Raw genomic sequence first — 25,413 nt, 5'->3', positions numbered from 1 at the left:
ATATTCCTCGTAAATACTCTTCCTGCTCCTGGATTTTCAAAACTTCTTTCAATTAATTGAAAGGATTGTCATCATGTTATTGAAATATTTAGATTTCTCTGAAGTAGTTAGATGTATTTTAGATGGTTCCAAACATGGAGCTATGAAGGAAATAGTTACTGGTAACTGATTTTGAGAGACACACACTGTTCAGTTTGCAGGAAGGCTACTTACAAACAAAATTCAGGAGAAGAGTTTAGGAGATGTACTGGCAAAAGATCTTGAGTTGGATTTTACTGCCAGCTGACAGTGATTACTTTGAGTCCATTCAGCACATCTTGAATACAACTGAATTTTTTTTCCAATTTATTAGATGCCTTACATGAAATGAGTTTGATCAGCTCAGTCCCATTTCCCAGGTGACAGATGGCCTGTGGCAAAAATTCCCCGTTTAGTGGGTGCTGAGTTTTGTTAGCAGTCTCATGGGAGAGGCCAAAGACTGTGGGAATGGGGAGAGAAGGCTGTAGTAAATTGGCAGGGCAGGGCACGAGGAGGAAGCACGTCCGAACGCTGGGCTTGTGTAACAGTCTTTCCATTGACCAAGAATTTGGTTGCTAGGCTGCCGGTCCCCTTTTACAAGCAGCAGAGTCATGCTATTGTTTCCTAAATTGTTCCAATTTTATGCAGGGACTTCTTTACATCCTTTCTATATCACTGAAATATTTTACTAGGCACGTAGTAAAGCAAGGTTTGGAACTCAGAGCCCTGCTCTGCTCAAGCCAGTGAGCAAGAGAAAGACCTTCTCTTTTATTGTGCCAAAAAGTGAGTGTTTCAGGGTAGCCCTGCAAAGAATGGCCTCACGTCAGCTTTCCAGCTGAGCGGCTAGCATGCACGCCTGGGGGAGGGGAGTGCTGTCCTGTATTTCCCAGGTAGAAACACAGAACCCATGTCTTAAGTAAGTGCACTTATCAGTGGGTAGTAGAGAGGAGGGAAAGGAAAGTGGGCAAAGCTGTGTGGGACAGCTGTGCTCCACAGTAGTTCAGCCCCTGCATGGATGTACTCGAGATTTTAGGTCATCAGCCTTTAGATTTTGGCACCTCCAGTGAGCATAAAACAAGGCTTAGATACAGTTCAACTTTGCAGTTCCTCTATCAGCAAGGACAGCTTAAGGAGTTGGCTGAGTAGTGTCCAGTTCTTGTCCCCACAATTCAACAAAGATGCAGACAAGTGGAGAAGGTCCAAAGGAAGGCCATGAAGATGATCAAAGGGCTGGAGAACCTGCCCCTGTGAGGAAAGACTGAAGGAATTAGGTCTTTTCTCCCTGGAGAAGAGAAGGCTCAGGGGGGACCTCATCCCAGTATGCCAGTACTTAATGGAGGCTCTCTCCACAAGGAGCCACACAGAGAAAACACGGGGCAACAGCTACAGGTTCATAAAAAATAAATTTTTTACAGTGTGAACAATCAAATCACTGAAACAACCTCCCCATGGGTGTGGTAGAGTCACCATCATTATAAGTTTTCAAGATACAATTGGACGTGGTGCTAGATGATCTCACCTAGGCTTCTTTTACCATTAAATGTTGTATCAGATGATCTTTTGAGGTGTCTTCCAACCTGGGCTGTTCTATGGTTCTATGAGTTTGATGGACAGGGAGTCTCTAAGCAGGGTTTGCACCTGGAGAAAATGAGTGTAGAAAAACACATCTCAACATATCTGATCTTCTGTGTTTCTTGCCTTGAGAGTATTACTAAGAGGTAAAAGTGGCCTCTTCATTAATCTGCCTTCACTGCTCCTACAGTTTAGAGAATCAGACATTTGGGGGCACTTTATTAACAGAAAAGTCTTATTATTTTCAAGAACCCACAATTTGATCAGTATCGATAGAAAGTTAGCTTGGAGTTTTCTGTAGGACAGTTTAAGTAATGAAAAAACAGTAAAAGTGAATGTATGTATTTTCTGAATTCCTTATCTTGACTTTAAAGAAATTCCCTGACAACTTGCAGAAACTTATGCAAGTAAGTTTCATTGTTTTACAAGCTGTTGCAATATGTGGTCTTCTCATGCTTGAATACTTTCTCTCATCATAGCACCAACAAAACAAAAACAAGGACTTGAGAGATGGCTTTTCTGTGCCAAACACCATGTTCCTTCTACCAAGACAGCTAACAACTTTCCTCTGGGATTTATATAGAAGTTTACTTCCAATTTGAAATTTCTTCCTTGTGTTTGTCTCTTAGCTTATGATTTACGCTAAACAGCACTGTGTTTTGAGACAAGGGTGGCACCTGCAGTAGATGTTCATAAATAGAAACAGCTTGCCAGTATGATTTCCTTTTCTTAGCTAGGACCCCCCAGTTTGAGCCTCTTGTACCTCTTTCCAGGTATGCGTCTTGAAGTAGTTCAAGTGTTCCTCTAGAGCATTATTCTGACTTGTTTTCTGAAAATGGTCTGTATCCTGTGGTTTAATACAGTGAGAGTTGTTCACTATACATTGAAAGAAAGCATCTCTATGTAAGTTCTATTCTAGTTGTTTCAGTGGAAAATTAGTCATTTGGAGGAAACATGAAATCACGAGTTACACAGGCCTGCTGTTTCAGCTCTTTTCCTCTATATTATCCTGAGGAGTTTCTGGGAGACTAACTGGAGTTTGCAAATCCTGAGGCTGATGGGAGATAAGGGCGTTGCATGGGCCCCTCTCTGACCTAGGCTAGCTGCACTTAAGAATCTTCCTATGCTGGGGCTTGTTGCTGACTGAATAAAAGCAAATTTCCCTCCAGTTTATTATTAGCATGAGGCCCCTTTTTTGGCTCAATGCTTCCTAGCAACATGAGTGTCTGTTTGTTAGTTTGCTTTTCACAAAGTGTTATCATAAGTCTGTTGAAACAGAGTACTTGATGAATGTCAATATGCTTGAAAAGATAATGATAGGAACAATGGCGAAGCCCAGAAAAGGCAGAAAGCACCTTGCACGCTAACGTGATCCAGGTTCTGAGTGCCTGCAGAACATGGGGTGCCCAAGAAGGGGTACATGAGCTGGGAGCTGCCTGCACCCTGGGGATGGTGGGGCCCAGCGTGTCCCTGGCCTGGGTACCCTCCACTTGGGCCACAGCAAAGGGTTTTCAGAGCTGACAGCCCTGCCCTGTCCCCTGGAGCTAAGTGCATCATCACTTCCTTTTAAAGATGAAGAAATGAATAGGGGTTTCCTTCAGAGCTCTGAACTGACCTTGGTCACCCTCTTTCCTGCTTGGGGTGCTGATTCCTTCACTCAGCATCACCCACTCCCCTGGCACCCACTCCTCTGGTTCTTGGGGGACACAAACCCACAGCTTCTAGAAACCTTTCTTAGCTGGCAAGTTATAAGCTGTTTTAGGGACTCTCATTCCCTCCTGCTATAGTTGCTCCATTTTAATCATCAATGATTAGAGACCAATGAGGCTGGAAGAAAAGTATGCACAGCAGTGCACAACTGAACAGGTGCTGAGGAACTTGCTGCAAAGACCAGCATTTGGTCCCTCTGTCAGCTATTACTGTATTAAATAACCATTGCAGGGACTGGAGTCCAGCTCTTTGCTCTTCCAAGTCATAGTGTTAAATCACCAAGCCCACACTGTCTCTGTTTGCTCTGATTGGACCTGTCAATGTTTAATTATGCTGTCTGGGGCCTGACAGCTTCAACAGGAGAGAATGAACTCCTTCTCCCCTGCCAATTAGCCTAGGATCCGAGATGTGCCTGTCCCTGAGGAATGGGCTATGGGGGACCTGAAGCTTTCTGTGCTCAGGACCAAAACAAAATGAGGTTTGGTTGCAGCCCTTGGTGCATGGGGTAGAAGGGGGCTGCCCCCTCATCCTGCTGTTTTTGGTGCTTTGCACAGTGCTCTCCCTGAGCACGCCTGTGGCATGGGGCCCCTCCTGTGAGGGACACAGCGGGAAACGGAATTTGTTCATTGGGGCAGGATGCAGACTTGGTATGAAAACTGTCTCTTCATGAAAGGGCCTAAGACAACACATCATAAAATCTGGTTATATCATAGTTCCCTGAACTTCCATGCTATCCTATTAGACTTTTTAAGCACTTTTTCTTTAATATAGAAGCATTGGCCTCATAGTAATGAAGATACTAAGATAACTGTTATTTTTACAGGGATATAAAAAATTATATATTCTCGAATCTGTCTAAAACTTTCCTAAAATAACATTTTTCCTGTACTGAGAGTGGCATATTCCCAGGATGTGCCCTAGTGAGGTGTCCATGCTCTTCTGGCACTCTTTGAGACTAGCCCACATAATTCACTAGTATTTTTGGCATCCTTGAGTGATACACCTTTCCCACATGTGTGCTGAAACAACATTAATACCCTTCCAGTCTGTATTTTGTATCTTGCAGACATGCGCAATACTGATAGCTAAAGTTACGAAATGTTGTATAGTGTAAGCCCCTACAGCAAGCTGTTTATAATTGGGCTAGTTCTCAATTGGGTGGCATGATCTTTGCCTGGAGTTAATTTTTTGTTTTATTTTCATGTTACTCTATTTTGTTAAAAAAAAGATTAAAGGGTCTTTGCCATTTCCTGAAATTATTTCCTTGCTCATTTTAAAAGCAGGTGGTTTTGTTTAAACAAAGAAAAGTTAGAAAACTTTATTTTAAAAGTTACTTGAAGAGAATATTTTGTCACAAAGTCAGGTAGGGAATGACTAGGAAAAACTTGATTTGAGGCTGTTTACAGAATATTAATTAAGGCCACTTGTGCTGCTTATTCTACTCATCTCCTTACCCCAGTCAGGGAACGGCATGGGCAGTGAGTAGGATGAAGTATATGAAGAGTAATGACGGTCCTTAGCTATAGTTGCAACCCAGATAAAAATTCATAGCATTCGAGTGTAATAGCGGGCAGGAATAGAACAATTAATGCCTACAAGGACAACATTCAGATTGCACATATCATGTTTACTCCGGTATCTCCCAAAGTTTTTATATTTGCATTGGCAGCCTGTCATTCTTCTAATTTATTTTATTTTTGTGTATGCAGTCCATACATATTAAATGCCCCTATTTTCCCTGTTTTCCTTGTTGGTTAATAGGTTAGCTTATGTAGTGATTTGTAATGTTACAGGCAAGGGAAGATGTGATCCACATGCTGAAGACAGAGAAAACCAAACCTGAAGTTTTAGAAGCTCATTATGGGTCTGCAGCTCCAGAGAACGTGCTCCGAGTGCTACACAGGGATGCCATCCTTGCTCAAGAAAAGTCAATAGGGGAAGATGTCTATGAGAAACCAATTTCAGAGGTAATAACTTCTTGATTTTCACATTATGTCTGTGCAGGAGGAATCCTAACCAGAAGTGAGACTCCGTATATTTTGTTTGTGTGCAAAACACGCAAGAGTATAACAGAGTGTTTGTACAAATGGCAAGAAATCAAAGAAAAATTGAATATTCTTGTTCACTCAACCGCAGAATAAATTGTAAGCAAAGTCACTTGGTTTGAACACAAAAAATAAAGAGCTTGTATGCTCCTTAGGGCTGGTGCCGTTAAGCAAGAACAAAATCTTTGGGTGTTACATTTCTGGTTTTTAAATTCCTTTCAACTAGGGGCTCCAACCTCTACTGCTCACAGCACTGGTAAGCACTCTGATTTTCTTGGCATACTAGACCACCATCATGGGGGTAGTTAAGTAAAGAAGACCTTCAGACATTGACTTTGACCATATTTATGGGATCATAAATCCATTATCATTTTACACCGCTTAAGCTCTAGGACTGCAAAGTCAGTTCAGCCCCTAAATGAGACCTATAGGACTTGATCCCTTACTTTAAAATCTAAGCAATAAATGAATGTAGAATAGACCTGGGAATGCCTGAAGCCAGTGTGCACGCCAAAATAATCAGCTACTGCTCATGTTTATAGTTTCATAGCAGTCCAGAGCATGGAGAAAAAGCACGCAACAACATAATATACTGTAGTGCCTGTCCAAATCCTCATGGTTCCTCCTATTAAAACATTTAATTTTTTCACCAGGAATTGTGTCTACCAACAGGATATCTTTATACTGTGTATTCTCATTGAAGCATCTAGAATTTTTGGGATGATAATAAATAAGGAAAGAAAACATTTTCATGTGAAAGCATGCATGAAATATTGTCAAACAAGATTAAAAGAGCTTAGCAGGGCTTTTGTCTAAAGAAGCTGATAATTTGACAGGGGCCTCAGTGTAAAACTTTTGTCATGTTTAGGTCTGCAGGGGTTATGTTGAAGCTAAAATAGGATGGTGACAAAATTTCATAAGTGTGAGAGATCTACTCTCAAATGCTGAACCCAACCCACCTCCTTTACAAAATGCAATGACTGGTTTACTTTGCCATGGTCAACATCTGGAGAGTAAATTGCCATGGTTCTCCTGTTTTCTTTATTTTCCTCAGTTTGCTGAGGCACCCTGTGAAATGGCCTGGTGCAGCCAGGGCCATGGAAGATGCAATTCCTGCAGGATAAGGGCTGGGGATGGACAGAGCAGGGTCTGCCAGCTGCTGTGCTGGGTGCAGGCAAGCAGAGAAGTGCCAGGGCAGTAGGCAGCTTTGGCAGAGAGGAGGATGGAGTTTGTCATATGCTCCCAAGAACAGTGAAAGGAATGACATGAATAGCTGTGGTGGCTTCGGAGTGCCCTGGCAACTTTTTAGACAAACTTCCCTGGCCTTAGCATTTGTTTGAATAATAAATGGCATATTAAATTAATATTAAAAACCCAAAAGACAAAAAAGGCAGTGTTGCTAATAAAGAAAGAGGTATTTCTGTCCAAAAAAACAGGCTGAGGGGAAAATCCTAAGGCTTATAATGAATTGATTTTAGTAGTATAAAACTGAATCTATGCTGAATCTAAACTTTTTAGACTTCATAATTCAGCAGTCCTACAGGTGCATTGAAGGTGTGTTTCATCCTTGAGCTTACACCTCACATTCCACAGGTAGGTGTCTAGTCCCCATATAGGTGTGTGAACTCAGGCTCCCAGGGTCTGTATGTATCCTGCCCTGGCATTTGCTACAGCTTTTCCCATGAGAAATGAGGAAAGTGTGCACACCACCGCACCACAGGGGAAATTCTGCACTGCAACAATATTATCTGTTACCCTAAAACTAAGCAAAGTTCTGTCCTCTGTGTATCTGAGAACCGTGAAAATGTTGATTACGAACACACCATCCAAAGAAATCATTACTTTTACAGGACAGTTACTCTTATTTCTAGTTACTGCTTTATGTAAGCCCAAGACATAAAATTATGGGACTTGCATTTACCAAACACAACATTGTTGGTTAATAAATCAGATGAAGTAAGCAAGGAGACCTTTAAAACAGTCTATTCTCCTTTCCTACAATCCAGCTGGACAGACTTGAAGAAAAACAGAAAGAGACATATCGGCGCATGCTGGAACAGCTCCTGTTGGCAGAAAAGTGCCATCGCCGCACAGTTTATGAGCTAGAAAATGAGAAACATAAACATACAGATTACATGAACAAGAGCGACGACTTTACCAACCTCTTGGAACAGGAGCGGGAGAGGTGAGTACCTGAGACAGTGCAGAGAGTATACCCAGTGTCCCAGTGCTTGTCGGTTCAGCACTGACATGGTCTGGTATTGTCTGTGTTCAAGTGACACTAAACTCTTGTGTAAACCATTTGTAAATGTCAGTCCACTCATATTATTAGTAAGTACACTACTGTGCAAGTCTAGAGCTGGAGGAATACCATTTAATGTTCCTGTAGCATGCACTTGAATTAAGAAACAAATTTGTTTTGAATTATTCATGCCCGTTTTGTGTTCACCTCCTGGTAGCTTTTGATCAGATGTTATTTATGTTGGCTAAGTCTGTGGCTGTCCTGCTTAGCTGAGTGCTTGCGTTTTGTGCGGGACAGGGCGCTGTTTGTCACAGCAGGAGGACAGGGTAAGGAAAACCACATTAGGATACTGGCACACAAGTATGGATTTTGCCATGTTCTTAGCATTTAGGCTTGCAAAATCACAAACCACTTGCATTAGTTTTCATATTTTTGAAGACACATACCTCAGGAAAGATCTATGGTGTTCTGGAAGAAAATATCTTCATGTTTTATAAAATGTGCCCAGCCTGTGATGAACTATCTGCAGTGTTTATCTCACAGGCTCATATGCTCTAGGGTTTTTTTCTTCAAGTGTTTGTCCTCCCTGTGGGAGTAATTTGTTCTCTGAGCCTCTAAAAAAAGAAAAAGCACTGACCTTAGGTGAAGAATGAGCATTCAATAACTGCCTCAGTTTTTTATTATGAAATTTTCATGCTCATACCAAACTGCTTGAAATCAATCCACAAATTTATTTTTTTTTTTAATAAAAAAAAGCTCTGAGAAAAATATTTAAGGCAAGTTCAAAGACAAAATGCTTTTGAGGAAACCACAATCTGGTGGCAGACATTTGTAAAAAGCCAGGAGCTAAACTGTTGTTAGTGTATTTCCTGAGCTCAGTTCAGTGCCAGCTTTGAGTAGGTGGCACATGAACTACAGTGACCATATTTCCTGGTTTAATAGCTGCTGGTTTTCTGTATTTCTGTTTTCCTGGGTCGACTGGCAAACTTTAAAGGACAAAAATGCTTCTGCATCTTAGCAGTTTGATTCTCTTAGCAGAAAATTCAAAAATTGTTGTATTGCCGAGGAAGGAGCAATTTCACATCTGATTCTCATAGATGCCATTTTTTCTCTATGAACACCCATGAATGTGTGGACATGCAGGCAACTTAAGTGCTACAAAAGTAAAAGTGGTATTAAAATACCATTTACATTTGTCTTTACATTTTAAATTAACTTAATTTGACAATTGTTGCCTTCTTATTATTCCAGCTCAACTCATGAAGGCCACTAAATAACCTATTATGACCTGTTTTGAACTGCCTTCCTTCAATGAACTGATGAAAAAGCTTTCCGTCTCACGTTACTACTGCTGAGATATCAAGCCCACCTCTGTGGGCATTTTCTTATATTCTTCCTGCTTTTTCCTGACTTTTAAACTTCAGTTTTTCTACATTCTACAATTTTTGGAAAAAAAATAATAAAAAAAGGACAATTTGAATTTGAACTTGTCTTGAAAGCAGATCTTTAAGAGCAACTAAATCTGCCAGCTTTAGTCGCCAGTGCCTCTGTACCAGTGGCTGTGGGGGAAGAATTGCAGTGCTGAAGGCCTTTTGATTTGTGTTGAGTGACACAAGAAACTTAATGTTTGCTATTTAATCCACTTTGTCTAAGGGACTAATGAGAAAATTTGTTACAAGTTTAGTAGCGACCAAGGGGATATGGCATGTAGCTAAACACAGAAAACCAAGCATGCATATCCCTCTCTCTTCAGGGTCCTCCTACCAGATCACTTGCAGAGCAGATTAGCAAACTCAGGATAGGCTGTGAACCACTCATTAGTGTATAGTCTTAAATGATCTCAACTCTTCATCTTTGTTTGTGGAGTACACATGAAACTAAGGGTGCACCCATGTCTTTGTAGGTATTAAAACCTGGAAGTAGTGTTGTTTGAGGGCTATAGTCGCGGAGAAAGAGACGGTGATGGGATGACTTCTCAGGAAAGCCCCACAGTGGCAAGCAGCAATAGAATTTTGTCAAAAAGAAAGAGTTTGTAGTGGAAAGCTACGACAAAACATACAAAAACCTCACATACTCACTTAATCTGCATATTGGGACGAAGAACTAACCTGCCCAAAGGCATTTCTGAGGATCCTGCACAGGCATTCTTGTTTTATAAGTACCACTATTTATATAATTTGTTTTACTGTGGTGCTTTGAGGTCTGAGGGTTATTTTATTAAGAGCCAAACAGACTTGTAGTCTCCATGAAAAAGAAAAGGGATGTGGAGGTGAACTTTGCCCGTCAGCGACTCTGCTGAACTTGCAGTTATAAAGTTAATGAGACAGGGTGAGCCAGAGGAAGAACAGTCCTGTGGGATGGCCATCTCACAGCAGTCTGGTACAATGTGAGAAGTACTAATTTCTGTCCTGGACCTAAGTAATTGAAGTAATTTCTTTCTTCACAGTGTTTTACCAATCTTTCCTAACCATTGTTGCCCACATCACCTTTTAGAGGCCACATCTGTTTTTGCTGTCCTGTGAAAGTTTGAACAAGATAAAAAGGGAAATTTTTAAGAGCAGAAAAATGTCTTGGTTTTAATGTATTTCTAGAACTCTTAATGTATTTACTTTGGAATATTTTTTTGCATACACTTTCATACATTATCTCTAATCCATCCACAACATGATTATGAAAGCACCCAGTCCCTATGAGGGACTAATTATTAGGTCAGCCTTACATGGGAAGTAATAGGAAAACATGATTTGTCAAGAATAATTATGCATGAAAAGTATAAGAAAGAAAAAAACTGTACACAGGGATATTTAAAATTTAGACATCTATCATGGGTAAATGGAGAAAGCTGAAGGGCCTGACTGTTGGTATTGGCTCTTCAACGCCAAGTGCAACTAAGCTGTAGAAAGGTTGTGGAAAAGGTTGGCATGTTACAGGAAGAGTTGTGACAACCGTTTACCAGATGGAGATGAAAGAAATCTGGTACTTTTAATGGAAAGTGCTTCTACAGACAAGGTGGCTGAAGTGTTTTGCAAATTTCCCTATAGTATGCTATAATCATATCTAAAGATGGGAATGTTTTGAAAGTTAGGGACAGCATTCTCTATTTTTACCATTTGACCAAAACTCCCCTTTTCCATGCTTGCCTGCTTCAGCCGCTGTTCCTGTAACATCAAGCTGTCCTTGGGCATCTCCTATCCCGGGGAATGCAAGAGCAGCCACCTTCCTGGAGCCTCCTGATGAGGCTGAGGAACAAGGAGAAGAGCTGAAGGCCCCCGGGGCCCCCTCAGAGGCCCTTGGTGGCAGTCAGTGGGTTGAGGAGTCTCTTGTCGGGCAGGTGGAGAATGAAGGGACAGACTGTAGCTACACTGACGAGGTGGCTTGCAGCGGACACCTGAAGAGCAGAAGATCACGCAGCAGCAGCCACAATGATAAAATGAGTCCTCCAAGCACGGGCACGCTCCTGATCTTCAGTCACGCTTTGGGGAGTGAGCTGACAGTGTGTGCTCAGGCAGCGGCTGAGCTGGCTGCAGCTAAACCAGCTACTGGCACTTCCCTACTGCAAAAAGCTCTTGTGTAAAGCAGGCTGAAGTGGTATTTGGTTGTTCTCTGCTCTGTCTAGTCCCAGCCCTCTTGCCTTCCCCTTTAGGGAACTGGTGGGAGGGAGAAATCTTTAGGATCAATTATAAACTTTTTATTTGGTCAGCAGGGCTGCTTCTTCTGGGGGAAAAGGGAAGAGCTCTGTGCAACCTCAGCACTGACCTCTTGATCGACCTAGGAGTTGAGGTTTAAAATCCTGACATTTTCAGAGGTGTTAATATCTGAACAACTTGTCTCAAACTCTTCTTTTAATCCCGTTTGTTGACAGCACATTCTGCTGCTATTAAAAGCACTGGAAAGCTCTCACTGATTTTAATGGTTCAGAAACAGGCTTGTGGTGAGGACCACTGAGCCAGTCCTGCAGGATGGATGGCAGAAATAGCTTGAAAGCCTTCAAAAATGGGAGGAGGAGGGAGTTTCTTTCATATGCATAGGACATGGTTTGCCAAATAGAGGGTGCGATGTGGCAGAAAGGCTTTGTTGGAGCTCGTTAAAGGAAATCTGTGCAACTGCTTTGTGAGCAATTTGATCATTTCCAGCATGATCCTTGAGACTGCTATGATTCTTTTACCCTACCACACAATGTGTCAGTAAATGCACACTCAGTATCTAATGTAAGTATTGTATGTCTGAAAGCATCAATATTATGTTTAGTCCCCTTTTATTGTAAGAATTCATTGAAGTGATAAGAATTTTAAATTGACTCATACTTTCCTTGCTGCAGCTTCAAATTATTCTTTACAACTACAGTGACAGTGTTCCCAGTGCACTGGAGCATTTTGTATTTTCCTCAAAGGCAAAGATGAAGATTCAGTCTGTACTTCCCAAGCAGTGCGCTGCTAAATCTGGTTTTAGTTAAACCCTCTTTTTGAAGTACATGGCCATAATTAGATCTGCTTAGAGGAGACAGCAGGACTGTGACCCCAGATCTTTCCTCCACAAAGTTTCCTTTCAGTCTTCACGTAAAATTTTCTCCTCTCTGCCTCCCCCATCGCAGCACCCCCAGCAAGGAATGCACTGGCAAGTCCCTCAGAGGTCTGTGATAATACATTCCTCTCGGCTTCGGTCATCCTGGCACCGAGATGCTCTTGGCTGCTCTGCTGGTGATGTAATTCTGGGCCCACATCACCTGCAAAGGAAACTGTTCTCTGAGCAATAAAGCACACAGCCATCCTGAAACAAAAATGGGAGTGTTGATGTTAGCAAGTTTTAAAAATATTTTTTCCCCTTTTTGCATTTCTGTTTTTATTACCAAAGCTCCCCTTCTCCCTTTTCCCACGAGACGGCAGCACCAAGCCTTTCATTGGGAAGTGCTTGCCTTTTTGTTTCCCTTTATTTCATGGACCCAAGCAAGTGTAAATGCTGGAGCGTGACATAGCTTGGAGATTTTGTGTGTGTTACCTTTCCAGTTTGCATTTTCTTTTGATTTTTATAGAGATTGTAAAATAAAGGAGCTGGCAGGAAGACAGTGGGGCAGAGTATCCATCAGTCAATTGTTTAGAAAACAATCAAGTCAAAAGTATGAAGTGTTCAGGGCTAATAAATCTTTCTGATTCACCAGTTTAAGGCCAAATTCTGTGGTAAGAATAGCCCCATACAGAGGTATTAGGGTGAGGTGTATTGTGCCAACATACAGCACAGATTTTGGCCTGTAACTGTGTAATCTATTGGTGATTCCTTTAAAGTCTGGAAATTAAGTTACTTTACAGAAAGATTTTTGCTATTTTTTTTTTCTCAAAGAGTTCTTAGCCATATTTGCACTCTGACTTTTTTCATATGTGGTGATTGTTACTGGTTTCCAAATTGTGACACAAAAAAAGGAAAAGTCAGCCTGATGGGACTGTGGGAATTCACTGTTGCCTACAGTAGTTACTCATCTTACCACACATTACTGGCCGTAGTAGAGCACTGAGTCACTGTCTACTTTTCGTAAGTGCATCTCTAAACTTTTAATACTGTAATGTAGAAGACAAGAGTAGAGTTTTTATTCATTTTTTTAGGCTGACATGCTATCTGTATGGTTTGGAAACACTGACTATTTTCTGTCAATGTAATATATGCACAGGATCACAGATCACAAATTCTGTGGTAGTCTATTAAAAGAAATAAATGAAAAAACCTGGCAATGACAAATACCATTTCTGCACAGTTAAGTAAATCTGAAGGTCATCTATTTTTCAGGGCCACTTTTAAAGCTCTAGCTGACTGCGAGGCAGCGACTGCTCGAAGTTTGTTTTAACTAATGAATTTGGTCCCAAGTTCCAACAAAACGGCTCCAAAGGTAAATTAAAAATGAGAGAACAAACAGCCACATTGGACTGCGGAGAAACAATATGAAAGTATTGTGAGTCTTACACAATGTGAGGCTTGCCATGAGCTGGGGCTAATCCAAATCCATCTCTTCACACTTGGATAGTCTTCAAAACTGTCCAGTCTTTCAGTCACTTCTGGGATTATATAAAATGGCATCATGTGTTGTTTCAGCTATTCTTCCAAAATTATTTCTAAGTAGGCATCAGCTTCACAGCCCTTGAGAGAGAATTATTTTACAAAACTATACGTAGTTCATTATTCCTAGCAAGTTTGCTTGCTAAAGTCAATTCACATGTTCCCAGGGTCAGATAGGGGGGAAAAATGACTTCATTCAAAATCTACTCACGAACCTCAAATCTGTCCAGGGTGCAATAGGTAACAATTTTAACATTTAAGGGGCCTTTGGCATGTTTCAGAGTTATTATACTACTGAAATAAATATCCATTCACAGCTCTACTAAGGTCATCTTTTTAAGTTGTAATTTTTTTAGGCAAAGAAAACAAGAATATAATCAAGGTCACAAAGGGAAAATTGCTCCCTCATTCAGAAAGATTAGAAACAGGTTTCAGTCAAAGTGCCAGGTTTCAGTGAATTTCTAAAAAGTTTAGATAGATGCCACTTATTTACAAGTATAAATATATGTGAATAGGCACTCAAGCTTGAACATGTTGGATATTTGCTTTACTTTTAAATAGAATTTTACCTGTGAAGAGATGTACAGACTGATTAGCAAAGTATATGACTTACTCTTTTGATTAATGCCCTACAAATATTCAAGGACTGTTCTAAATGGTCAGATAACTGCCACTAAGTTGTGTGAAGAACCTCAAGAAGTCATCTGATTTGGGGGTGTGGTGTGTGTATTATTCTGACTCTGAGTTTTCCTAACCCTAAACGGATGTAATGCTTTTTCCATCATCTTTCCCCAAAAGTGTGCTAAATTGTGCATCCCTTCTCATTTCTGCAGTATCTCCACCAGCAGTGGAGAATACCCATAATGAATTTTATATTTGCAGCATTTCAGTTTTCATTTCTTTTTAAGGCTTATATGTGGAAACATCTTAAGGCAGAAGAAAAAACCCAGGAGGTGCAAAGATCTAAACCAAACATTCTTGTGAAATTTGCAAAAGTTTATGCAAATGTGAGGAGTAGGAAATGCAGAACACAAAATGTATAATTCAGCACATATTTGTAAAGTGCCTGTGACTTTAATATTGTGTTACCATAGTTAGTGTTTTGACTAAATTTTTAAAAACTTATTTTAAAATGTCATTTTGGATGTAAGATAATTATTATAAATGTAATCAAAGAAAATCTGGTGGCTTAATCCACAAGACCAACTAGTCAAACTAACAAATAACCCTGTGATTATGCTGTTCACCTAGACCATGGGAGACTTTCAATCCTCCCGTCAACCTGTTGGGATCCAAACCCACCTACCTCCCTGAGGAGGCCTTCCTGGTCATGTCATTGGGTGTCCTGGGGTGTCTGTTCCCAGTCTTCCCAGGTAAAATTGTTCTACTTTTACAAGTCACTAACATACTCTTTGACTTCTTTTCACCAAAGGGGTGAAAATCTTCTTGCAGGTCAGTGCCTGGGTATTCAAATTCCCCCAGACATAGGAATTCACTGGGCCAGGTCTCTCCATCTTCTGAAAAGCAAGGATTTTTCACTTATTGGTCTAGTGAATGGTGCCAATATATGGTCCTCTCTATTTGTTGCTTTTCTCAAAATGACAAAGATGGAAATTAAATTACTTATTCGGGGTGTACAAATGTTTCACTGAAATCCACATGAAACTTTTTTCACTTGAATGACAGAGAAAAGTAAAGCTTTTTTTTTTTTTTTTTCTTCAATAATCACTTATTGAAGTTTTGGTTCAGCTCTGGAACTGAAAAATCAATTACTCATACAGCTCTGTTATCCAGTTGCTTATGTTAGGGAATGATTAATAGTAACGTAACTGAATATGTAATGCCCTAATGACAAAAGATAAAGAAATGAGAAGAAAATAAGGCTAAATTATAGCAGAATGACAGCAGTGCTTTTCTGATGATAGCAATTATGTCATAGATGAAAAAGTATCTCTTTGTGACAAATATATATGTCACAGGATGAAAATTCCTGCACAGTTCCATTTCAAATGTTCATTTTCAGAGGAACTGGAAAGAGATAGACCTATTCTCTTTCATCATTTAAATACCAGGCTTTTCCTCGATGGCTTAACTTGTTTTAAAATGATGCATATCTTTCAACATTTTTTCATTTTGCAAATTACTGGCTTTCCAAAACCAGTAGGGGCAAAACCATGTCCATATTGGTGAAAGGCAGGTGGGTAGTGTGGAGGCTAGGGCATTGCCACTTGCAGGTGTTGCACAGCTCATGCTTTGTGGGCACTGCTAATCCTCTGATGGAGGAGAGTGTGTCCTGGTTTGACTGGCTTATGTCTTTACCTGACAAACCAAGTGCTGTTTGGTCTGTTCGGCTTGGTTTTGGTGGCAAGCACTATTGCTTTGTGCCTATCATAAGCATGTTGAGCTCTCTACATCCACCTTCTTCAGGTCTTAGGAAATAACTCACCTGCAAAAATGCCAGCCTTGATGCTAGATTTTATGAGCACAAAGCTGGCATTGTTGCAATTCCTTTGAAGTTAGTAGAGCTCTTCTTTATTAATGGGATTAATGAGAATCAGGGTAGGAACTCTGAAAATGTTAAAGTGTGCATGTGTATGTACTTGTAGAAGTATATATATGCATATATGAATGTATTACATACAGCAGTTTCTTGTGTGGATTTATAGCTCCTGGATAAGAGTTTGCTCTCCAGCAAAATAACTTATCAACAATATTTATTTCCTTTATGATTATATTTTTATATAACTTCTATATGAAATAATAATAATAATAATAATAATAATAATAATAATAGACTATTATATTATTTTTACATCATTTCTACAGCCCAATAATGTCTTTGTATTTAGAATTATTTTTGGTCAGTATTGCCTGTTGATTCTACCAAGGAGGCTGTAAGCTTTTCCAAACTGATTTTGCTTCTCTTTGTGTGTGAGGTATCATTTGCACTTATGTCATTATAACATTTTTAAAAACAATAGTGATTTGTAAGCGAGGATGCTCAGTGGAAATCAACAGCTGACAACCAAATGCCTGATTAGAAAACAACAGGGCCAGGATGCATAAGCCCTGCAGTTATTCAGAGGGCAAGTTATTCAGAGTCTACAGATATGGTAGAAGGAAATTTAAAGGCAAGAAGAGGCAAGAAGAGCACCTTCTAACTCACACTTACTGTACGAAACTGGCCCGGTTTCTCCTTGCTTGCTTTCCATCTGGGTACATGAGTTTTCCCTGTCCTTTCCTTTTGCTGTGCAAATGCTCAACAGGCTGGTAGTCTGGACATCATCTTGGAAAGGGGTAGTGCAAACTGGAATTATTTCAGACTGAGAAGAGAAATAAAATCAGGTATGCCAGTCCCTGGGCAAGTAACGCAACTCACAGGGACTGGTGCAAGAGGCAGCCCCCTTGCAAGTCTTCTTTCAAATGGCAGCACCCATGGCTCCCATCATTGTGCGATGGCTGTGGTCAGCCTGTGTCTCCCTGATCCTCAGAACAAGCCCCTTGCTGTTCTGTGTGTAAAGAGATGTATTTAATGAGGCCCAAATAACCTCACGTGGAGAATGGTGTTCAGTTCAGGCAAGATGATGGGACTTCTAAGGATGTGCAACAGTAAATTTATGCAACCAAGATACAGATCTGCCCAGAAATTAGGTGCCTATGAACATCCAGATTAGTATCTGGTTGCTTTTTGGTTTTGTCTATCTTTTCCTCTTTAAATTCTTCATTAATTGCATTCCAGAAATCCATGTGAGTCTTTTTTTGGATCCTGCTCTAAGCAACTACAAGAAGGAGGTTAAAGTAGGAGCCTCATATCTTGGAAGAGTCTAGCCCATGGGTGAATGCTATGGGCACAGTCTCTTCTGTAATTGTCTCCCAACAGACAGAAATCTTCTAATGTGAGCAGCAAACCTAAGAATTGCATGAGCTGTAGTAATTTGCCATGTGGTAGTAGAAAAGCTTTGTGTAGGTGTATGGTTTTTTTGTTTAGGTTTTTTTTCAGGGTTGTGGTGGGTTTTGGTTTGGTTTGGGTATTGGGGGGGGAGTGTCCACTTATGCTCCACTTCCAGAACACAGGGGCAAAAAGCACTAGCAAAGGTGGCATTGTGAGATGGATGTGGTAGGCAGGTGTGTGCTCCTTTGGGTTCAGGGCAAGAGCTGAGGGTCCTGGCACGAAAATTAACAAAAATATCTTCATAGCCTTTCAAACTGACAGCTGGGACACAGCATATTAGGATGTGCTGTGACAACCAGGATTACTCAGTGCTGATGTTGTTAAAATCTATCAGTCTCTCTGTAGTTCATAAAAGCAGCTGCTGACTGGTTTTACAGCATTTGAAAATTTTACTGAGGATTCATTATTTGCTAAATCACTGAATATGGTGCTCACAGGAAGTAATGTTTAAAAAGCAAGAAGTAATCTTCATGAGATTATTTATTTTTCTCCGCTTTTATAGGTGTATATTGTTTTATCCTTATGTCAAGCTGTGACTAAGGTGGCCAAATCTGATATAAACCAAGCAGACATAGCCTGTATTTCTAAGAAAATCTGAGACCCTGCATTGATGGAGTTTTTATATTGACTTCGTTTAAGTAGGCTCTTGCTCTCAAGTTGCATTGCTGTTGTACAGGTGTGTGAGCTTTTTCATGCTTGAGTAGCGCAGTGCATACAATTGTATGAATGATGCTACTTCCTAAATCCAGATTTTAAAACTCTTCAATCTTTTTTTTTTTTTTAACACTTTTCCATGTTCGAGACCCTGTCATGGTGACTCCATCACTTGTGTTACTTGATGCTAAAACAAAGCAGCAATTCTTTGGAGCCTGTTTTCCCTTGTTTTTCTTGTCCACTTGTTTTGTTCACTCTATCAAATATATTATTTCAGTGGTGTATCAAGTGGGAAGCAGTGAAGTGGACAACCTTTAGGTTTAGGCATAGGACTTGGGTGTCTTTCAGTCCCAGTCAGTCACTGGATCACCTTGCTTTGAGGAGGGGTCAGTGAGAAAAAGCACAAAAGAAAGGGAAGTCCAGAAAAGGCCAGCAGGAGTTAGAGCAATAGGGCAAGAATGGAACTGATGGAACTAGAAGGTAAAGGACAAGGAATAGCAAAGCAGCAGGTTTAGGGCAAGGGATGGCAGCCACAAGACAAAGAATATGGGAAGTGACTCTGAATTAAGACATTAATAAGAACACGGGGAGTGTTGAGGGGACCCAGCTGTTGGTGAGAGTGCTGTAGAGCCTTTCTGGTGGTTGACAGAGTGAAGAAACATGGTGAAGAGATGAAGATGGAAGAGAGACTAAGCTGTAAGCAGAAGAAGACATATAAATAAAAATACAGGAAACGTGAAGCAGAATACATCATATTGATGATGTTGTTGAAGGCAATATAGCACAGGTACTGGAACTTACCAGAACTTGTTTGCACCAACAGATGATCCATTTTAGGGAAAAAAGTAATTCTACCTTGATTTTCAGTAAGGGAATATTCACCACTGTTCTTTATGAGTTACTTATTGTCACATTTAAAAATGTGACTTATCTCTAGATGGAGTATTTCTGTTCTATAAACCCATACATAGAGAAGTCGGGGGGGGGGGGGGGGGCAGCTGAAGGGACAACAACAGAGAGCCAACAGAATAAAAGCAACACACAGGTGAAAATCAGCAGGCTTAATTCATGTCCCAGACCCAGCTTCAGCTAAAGAGGCCAAGACATTGCCAAGAAACTAAGTCTGTCCTACTGAGAACAGGCATAGCTCTCCCTGTTCTCAAAGCCTCAAGCTCACTCCTCCATGTCATTTTTCCACATGAACACCTATCACATCAAAAGTGAGTAATTTAGAAAAACAAGGGTGGAGACCAGTGCAGGTAAAGTTGACATCAGTGGTGTGCTCTTATAAAGCACATGTACATGAAGCAGTCAACTCTAAAAATGGCAGGTCCACAGAGGGCAGCAAGGAACCGTCTTGCCTGTGCACTTCTCTCGGGTCCTGGACTGGACCTCTTCCCCTGACTCCATAGATGCTTTGGTAAAAGGGCCACAGCCTGCTTCTATGACACTCTTAGTGTTTATTCACAAAATAATGATCAAATCATACTATAAAATGGTATCCTTGACATAGACAAGTCCTACTTCAGCTGTAATCACTTTTAATTCAGGGAGTCCTACCAGTATTGGAGATACTGAGCTTTCCCAGATATCAAAAGGATACACACAAGTGTTAAGAAAGCAGAAAACCAGAAGGGGAGAAAAAAAAAAAAAAAAAAAAAAGTGGAAAAGGAAAACAAAGCCAGGAATGCTTTTGTTAAACTTTTGAATCCTGCTTCCATAAAAGGCAGCAAATCCTAACGTAGGGCAATTTTCATGCTGCAAAGAGAAAAAGAATTTAAAATCTAGACAGCATGACTTATTTAGAAAGATCTGAGGAGTAATAAAAAAGCCTGTGTGCTAATGTGTGTGTGTGTATGCGCACACACACAGTTTCTTTAACAGCTGCGTGGAACAACCTGTTTTAAATAAGAACAAAGGTGAACAAAGCCGCTTGTCAGTGCAGCTCACCAAATGAAGTTTTTTAGTGTGCATGACGTATGCCATATAAAATGTATTGCTTGATATATAAAACAGCACAGATTCCAACTTGAAGTCTTTTTTCTCAGGCTTTTCCTACAAAGTCATGTTTCAAGAATTTACTGCATTTATCTTCATTATTTATTTGTTTCCACAAGGCCCAGTGGATCACCTTGTTCACTGTCTTTAGCAGCAAACTAAAATCAGCCTCTCCCCTCCCTCAATATTAAAAGTTTTCATGTTCTATCAAGATGCCACTGAATTAATTAATATCTGTTATACTCAAGAGTAGGCAACTGGTTAAGTACAAATTGGAGGACAGGTATGACTTATGAAATGCGTTTGACTTACCAAAAGAAAGAAAAAAATCCAACAAAATAATGATGGAAGATTTTCACTGTTTTGAAGGCTTTATGAAGAAAAAATATAAGTCTGGCAAGCAACAGAGTGTACTTTTTCATGTATGTAAGTAAACATAAATTTAGGAAAAGTTTTGTTTTGCATAAACAAATATTTGGGCTTTTGTAACATGTTGGAGAGAGTTGCAAGGACTGCCTTCCCTATAAATGTTACATATGTTTCTGCACTGAAGATAAAGAGACAACAGAGACCAGGGCGGTCTGCTGGAAAGCCCTGTTTACAGAGAATTTTATAATCACGCAATCACTTGTTACAGGTCTCTAAGATCCACAAGAGGGATCCATTGCCATCAGAGTTTAGTGAATCTTTAAAGAGAGCAACTTATCAAAGAAATGTGTAGTCTATTAGCACATCATTAAATAGTTAAAGCAATTCCATCTTTTGCTTCCCAGTTACTCTCCTGTATAGCAGACAATTGTGTCAGATGCACAGTACAATTTCTGACTTTCAGAGCTGAGTTGGAATTTGGGATTCCTATCTATTCCCTCCCCTGCTTTTATTTCTTGGCGTTTTTCTTATCTGGTTTCACAATGTTGCAAGTGCTGTTTTACTCTGGAATGCGTTTCTTGGACTACTTCATTCCAGTGAAAGCATAAACAAAAAAAATCATTAAATTCTGGGGGGAAAGTTAGATTTTCCCAGCCTTTGATGTGACTTAAAAGTGAAGGTACTCTTGAGAAATAACAACATATGCAGTACCTTCATATTTTTATATATACACATAATTTGATTCCTATTCAATAAAAAAAAAAGATGTAAAGGCCTGTTTGACCTTAGGTGTGACATCCTACATGACATCCTCTATAGCTCTGGTACTGCCGTGGTGGTGGGGTACCTGGAGTAGTTGGACTGGTGGTAGAGAACACTTAATTAGGAAGTCTGGTCGTGGTATGGACGTATCTCAGCTAGTGCAGTGTGTAGGCTCACCACTACCATGCTGCACTTTCTCTAACAAGTCCTGCAGGCAGTTGTAAGCTGGCTCACATACAGACAACTTTAGTGACTCTACATTACATTCCCTTGTGCTTTTATTTCTAAGTTGCAGAGTAAGCTGAGGGAGCTGGCAGTTTGGAATAAGTCCCCTCTGGGGGTCACTGGTGGTCACAGGTGTCGCTGGTGACTATCATGAGGCAGTATATGTGGTATATGTCACCTTGTCTTAGTGATCCAGCCTAATTTAGATTTTTTTCAAGATGAGGTTGGTCAGGGCCTGGAACAGGTTGCCCAGAGAGGTTGTGATGTGTCTGTGCTTGGAGGTGTCCAAGACTCAGGTAGAGCAGGCCCTGTTCAACCTGATCTAACTGGACTTGCAAGGGGCTGGACTAGACATCCCTAAGGTCCCTTCCAACCTCAACCATTCTGTGGTTTTATGATGTGGCATCTTCTGGAGGACACCACGCAGTTCCTGATGAGTCTGCTTGCACCAGGGTGAGAGGTGGTGGCTTAGGCTGGGGCAGGCTCTGTGGCATCTTCTGGGCCTTCCCTTTAACACATTCCTTGCCAGATAGGGACACTGGCAATGCCCTTAGTCACCCTTTGATCGTCTTGTGGCACATTATAGTTCTGGCTGCTGTTTTTCTGAGGTCTCTGGTGTGGGCAGGAGTCTACCTCACAGCTGCTGGGATTGTGAGTGGTCGGACTGTGTGAGATTAGCGATCCCTTCTGGCCCGGACCCTCAGCGTCCCCTCGCTTCCTCATGTCACATCTGTACAAAGCTGACTGCTGTAAACTCACAGCTGCTTTCCTAATACAAATATTAGGAACCTTTTGATGTCCCTGAAATGTCTTCTCTGTGCTGAGACCATGAAAGCACAGATGAGGGAAGATGTGTCGCTTGCAGTTCCAGCCAGCCCCAGGCGCGGCATTCATGGACAAAAGAAGAGCCAGAGCAGATATGAGGAGACATCTAGGATGGTTGCAGATTTGGGAGAGGTGGGGGTTAGAAATGGAGTACGGAGATGAGGAAGAGCCTGGGACTGAATGGTGGCTGCAGCAGGACTTGGACAAGCTGTGCAGTGAACTCAGAGCCCAGAGCCAGCTGGGATGGGGTGTGTGACCAGATATCCTCCTGCAGAGCCAGCAGCGCTGGCGGGGTAGAGCCTTGCTCTCTGCTGCTGATCACAGTCAAACCCGCCTGTCAGCAGATAGTTTTGAAACTTGCTTGCAAAGTGCTCTATGCCTTTCTAGTATCAAACTGCCTCGAGGCTGACAACCTGCTATTGCTATCAATTATTTTGTTAACTCAGAGTGCAGACTTTTATGCAGGCAACGTAAAGGATCTAAACTCTTCCAACAATCTCCCTACATGCCAATATAATGCCACATCTTTACATTTCGATTGTGAATATCTATTTTAGTGTTTGCCATTGTGTGCGTGCAATTTTATCTTTTTAAAGAATACATAGCTCTACCAGAATAGTTATTAGGATTGCAAATGACACGGTAAGTAGAGTAAGCAGAACATTTGTCTGCTCAGTCCATGTGATCGTTTGTAATTGCGTGATCAAAGGCAAGTTTTTTACAGAAACCTTTCCTCTGACACTGGAAAAATAGAAACATATTGAGATGCATCAGCTTTGCGCATAAGAGGCAATGATTTCTCTTTAGGACCCCAACTTCACCTTTTGGAAAGTATTTAGTAAATGAGGTAGAGAATGATTAAGGCTAGTATATGTTTCCCTGGAAAATGTGACTCTACCTCTGTTGAGTTTGTGTGATGGATTTCCTATGCGGCGCTAGTTAAGTCATGTGAAGCTAATTTACATGGGTTGTGAACATTTTTTTCTCTAAGACTTATTCTCATTTTGGGGAGCTTGTTGGAGATCTGGGCTCTGATGTGCAGGAGGCTGAAGGATCCTCTCCTGGGCTGGAGGCATATGGGGCTGTTATCTGAGCACATGGAGCACCCAAACTGCAGGGCTCTGAAAACTGCATCTTAGAATCACAGAATCACAGAATGGTTTGGCTTGGAAGGGACTTAAAGATCATCTAGTTCCAACCCCCTGCCATGGGCAGGGACACCTCCCACTAGAGCAGGTTGCTCAAAGCCCCGTCTAACCTGGCCTTGAACACTGACAGGGAGGGGGCAGCCACAGCTTCTCTGGGAAACCTGTGCCAGTGTCTCACCACCCTCACAGTGAAGAATTTCTTCCTTATATCTAATCTAAATCTACTCTCTTTTACTTTAAAGACATTACTCCTTGTCCTATCACTGCTCTTCCTGATAAAGAGTCCCTCCCCATCTTTTCTGTAGGCCCCCTTTAAGCACTGAAAGGCCAGTATAATGTCTATACATCCTACATACCCCAGAGCAGGTGTCCCAACCAAAACCCTTGTCCCTCTGAGCTTCTGTCTCCCACCCAGAAATGAATAATTGTGTTCTCAGCAGAGTCTGAAGAGTGTATGGTAAATAGGGCCTTGAATAAAGAGCATAATCATTAAGCACCTGCTTTTCAAATGAGCCCTGTCCAGCCTTTATACTGAATGAGGCGAGGGTCCTAAGGAAAAATGACAGAACATGAAATCAGGTAGTTTCTCAAAAATGTGAATAAACACTGGTTCATTTTTTTGGATAACAATATTTGACATGATATGCTTTCAGTGGTTTTAGATATTACAACTTTTTAAAAGGAATGGGAAGGGGAAGGAGAAGAGGAAAGAAAAGGTAAAGGAGAAGGAGGAGAAGGAGAAGGAGAAGGAGAAGGAGAAGGAGAAGGAGAAGGAGAAGGAGAAGGAGAAGGAGAAGGAGAAGGAGAAGGAGAAGGAGAAGGAGAAGGAGAAGGGGGAGGGTAAGGCAAGAGTGGTTTTTAGTTCCCCTTGTAAAGACTGAAAAGGTGACCGTGGGCAATCTAGGGGATCATTAGGCAAATAGAAGGTATTCCCAAATTCTTTTATGTTGGTTTGGGAACAAAAGGGCTGATTTAAGAGTTCTTTAATGCAAAGAGCCAGCAAAATGCTGCTTTTCAGACCTCACGCAGACTCTCAGCCTTGCTACTATGCATGGATTTCCAAAACCAAATATGCATGTATGTTAAATCCACGGGGGATTTTATTCATGTATTCATGCCTTTATCAAGTGATCTTAAGATCAGCCAGCGCTTACCAACAGTAGGACTGACACTTCCAACACCAGGAAGACAAGAGAAAAGCAACGGGAACTTTTCTTGAGTCAGAGGAATGAACTGGCAGCTCGGACTGGGAAGTATCGCTTTTGTGCATCCTAGTTCAGTTAAGCGAAAGCAATTCACAAGGGTTCTCTGCGATCAAATTATTATTTCTTAATCGTTAACCTATAAACCGTGAGCCCGGAGGGGGCTGTCAATAATAAACTCCGGCGAAGTGGTGCTAGAAGGAAGCGCTGGCAGAAGCGACCCCCCGCGCCACCCAAGCCCCTTCCAGCCCTCCTGCCCCGCCGAGGCGCGGCGGCGGCTCCACCCCTTCCCCCTGCCCCGGCCGGCGGGGGGGAGCGCACAATGCCGCGCCGCGGCCCCCCCGGCCCCCGCCCGGCCCCCCCGGCCCCCCCGGCCGGGCGCCGCCGTCACCTTGCAGTGCGCGGGGGACAGGGCAGCGCCGTGAGGGCGCCTTCCCTCCGGCGGCGGGGCCGAGCCGGCGCGGGGCCAGTCCTGCTGCAAAATTGGCTTCTTTTATTATTTTTTGGGTAGCTTAAAAAACAAAAGTCTAGATATAAGGTAAGATAGTTCAGATTTTTTTTTTTTTTTTTTTTATTTATTTTGAGCGGTGCCAGTCGTTCTTGTACATGCGCACTGCACGGGGTAACCGAATGCACCGGGCACAAGCGT

General features: G+C 41.5%; 1 protein-coding gene across 4 annotated transcripts in view; it reads left to right on the top strand.

Moving 5' to 3' along the window:
• The window catches only part of FILIP1 (filamin A interacting protein 1), a 111,384-nt gene that overhangs the window by 57,753 nt on the left and 28,218 nt on the right, over positions 1-25,413 (top strand). For 3 of the 4 annotated variants that reach the window (XM_074895927.1, XM_074895925.1, XM_074895926.1), the window contains 2 exons: positions 5,094-5,267; positions 7,352-7,530. In XM_074895927.1, coding sequence (XP_074752028.1) covers positions 5,094-5,267; positions 7,352-7,530 — 353 coding nt within the window. Of the gene's footprint in view, positions 1-5,093; positions 5,268-7,351; positions 7,531-25,179; positions 25,303-25,413 lie in introns of those variants that run through there. The other variant, XM_074895928.1, reaches the window with a different exon arrangement.

This window comes from Athene noctua, chromosome 1 (assembly GCF_965140245.1).
Source record: "Athene noctua chromosome 1, bAthNoc1.hap1.1, whole genome shotgun sequence".
NCBI lineage: Eukaryota > Metazoa > Chordata > Aves > Strigiformes > Strigidae > Athene > Athene noctua.
The sequence above is the reverse complement of the archived record's forward strand: the minus strand, read 5'-3'. Positions and strand labels throughout refer to the sequence as shown.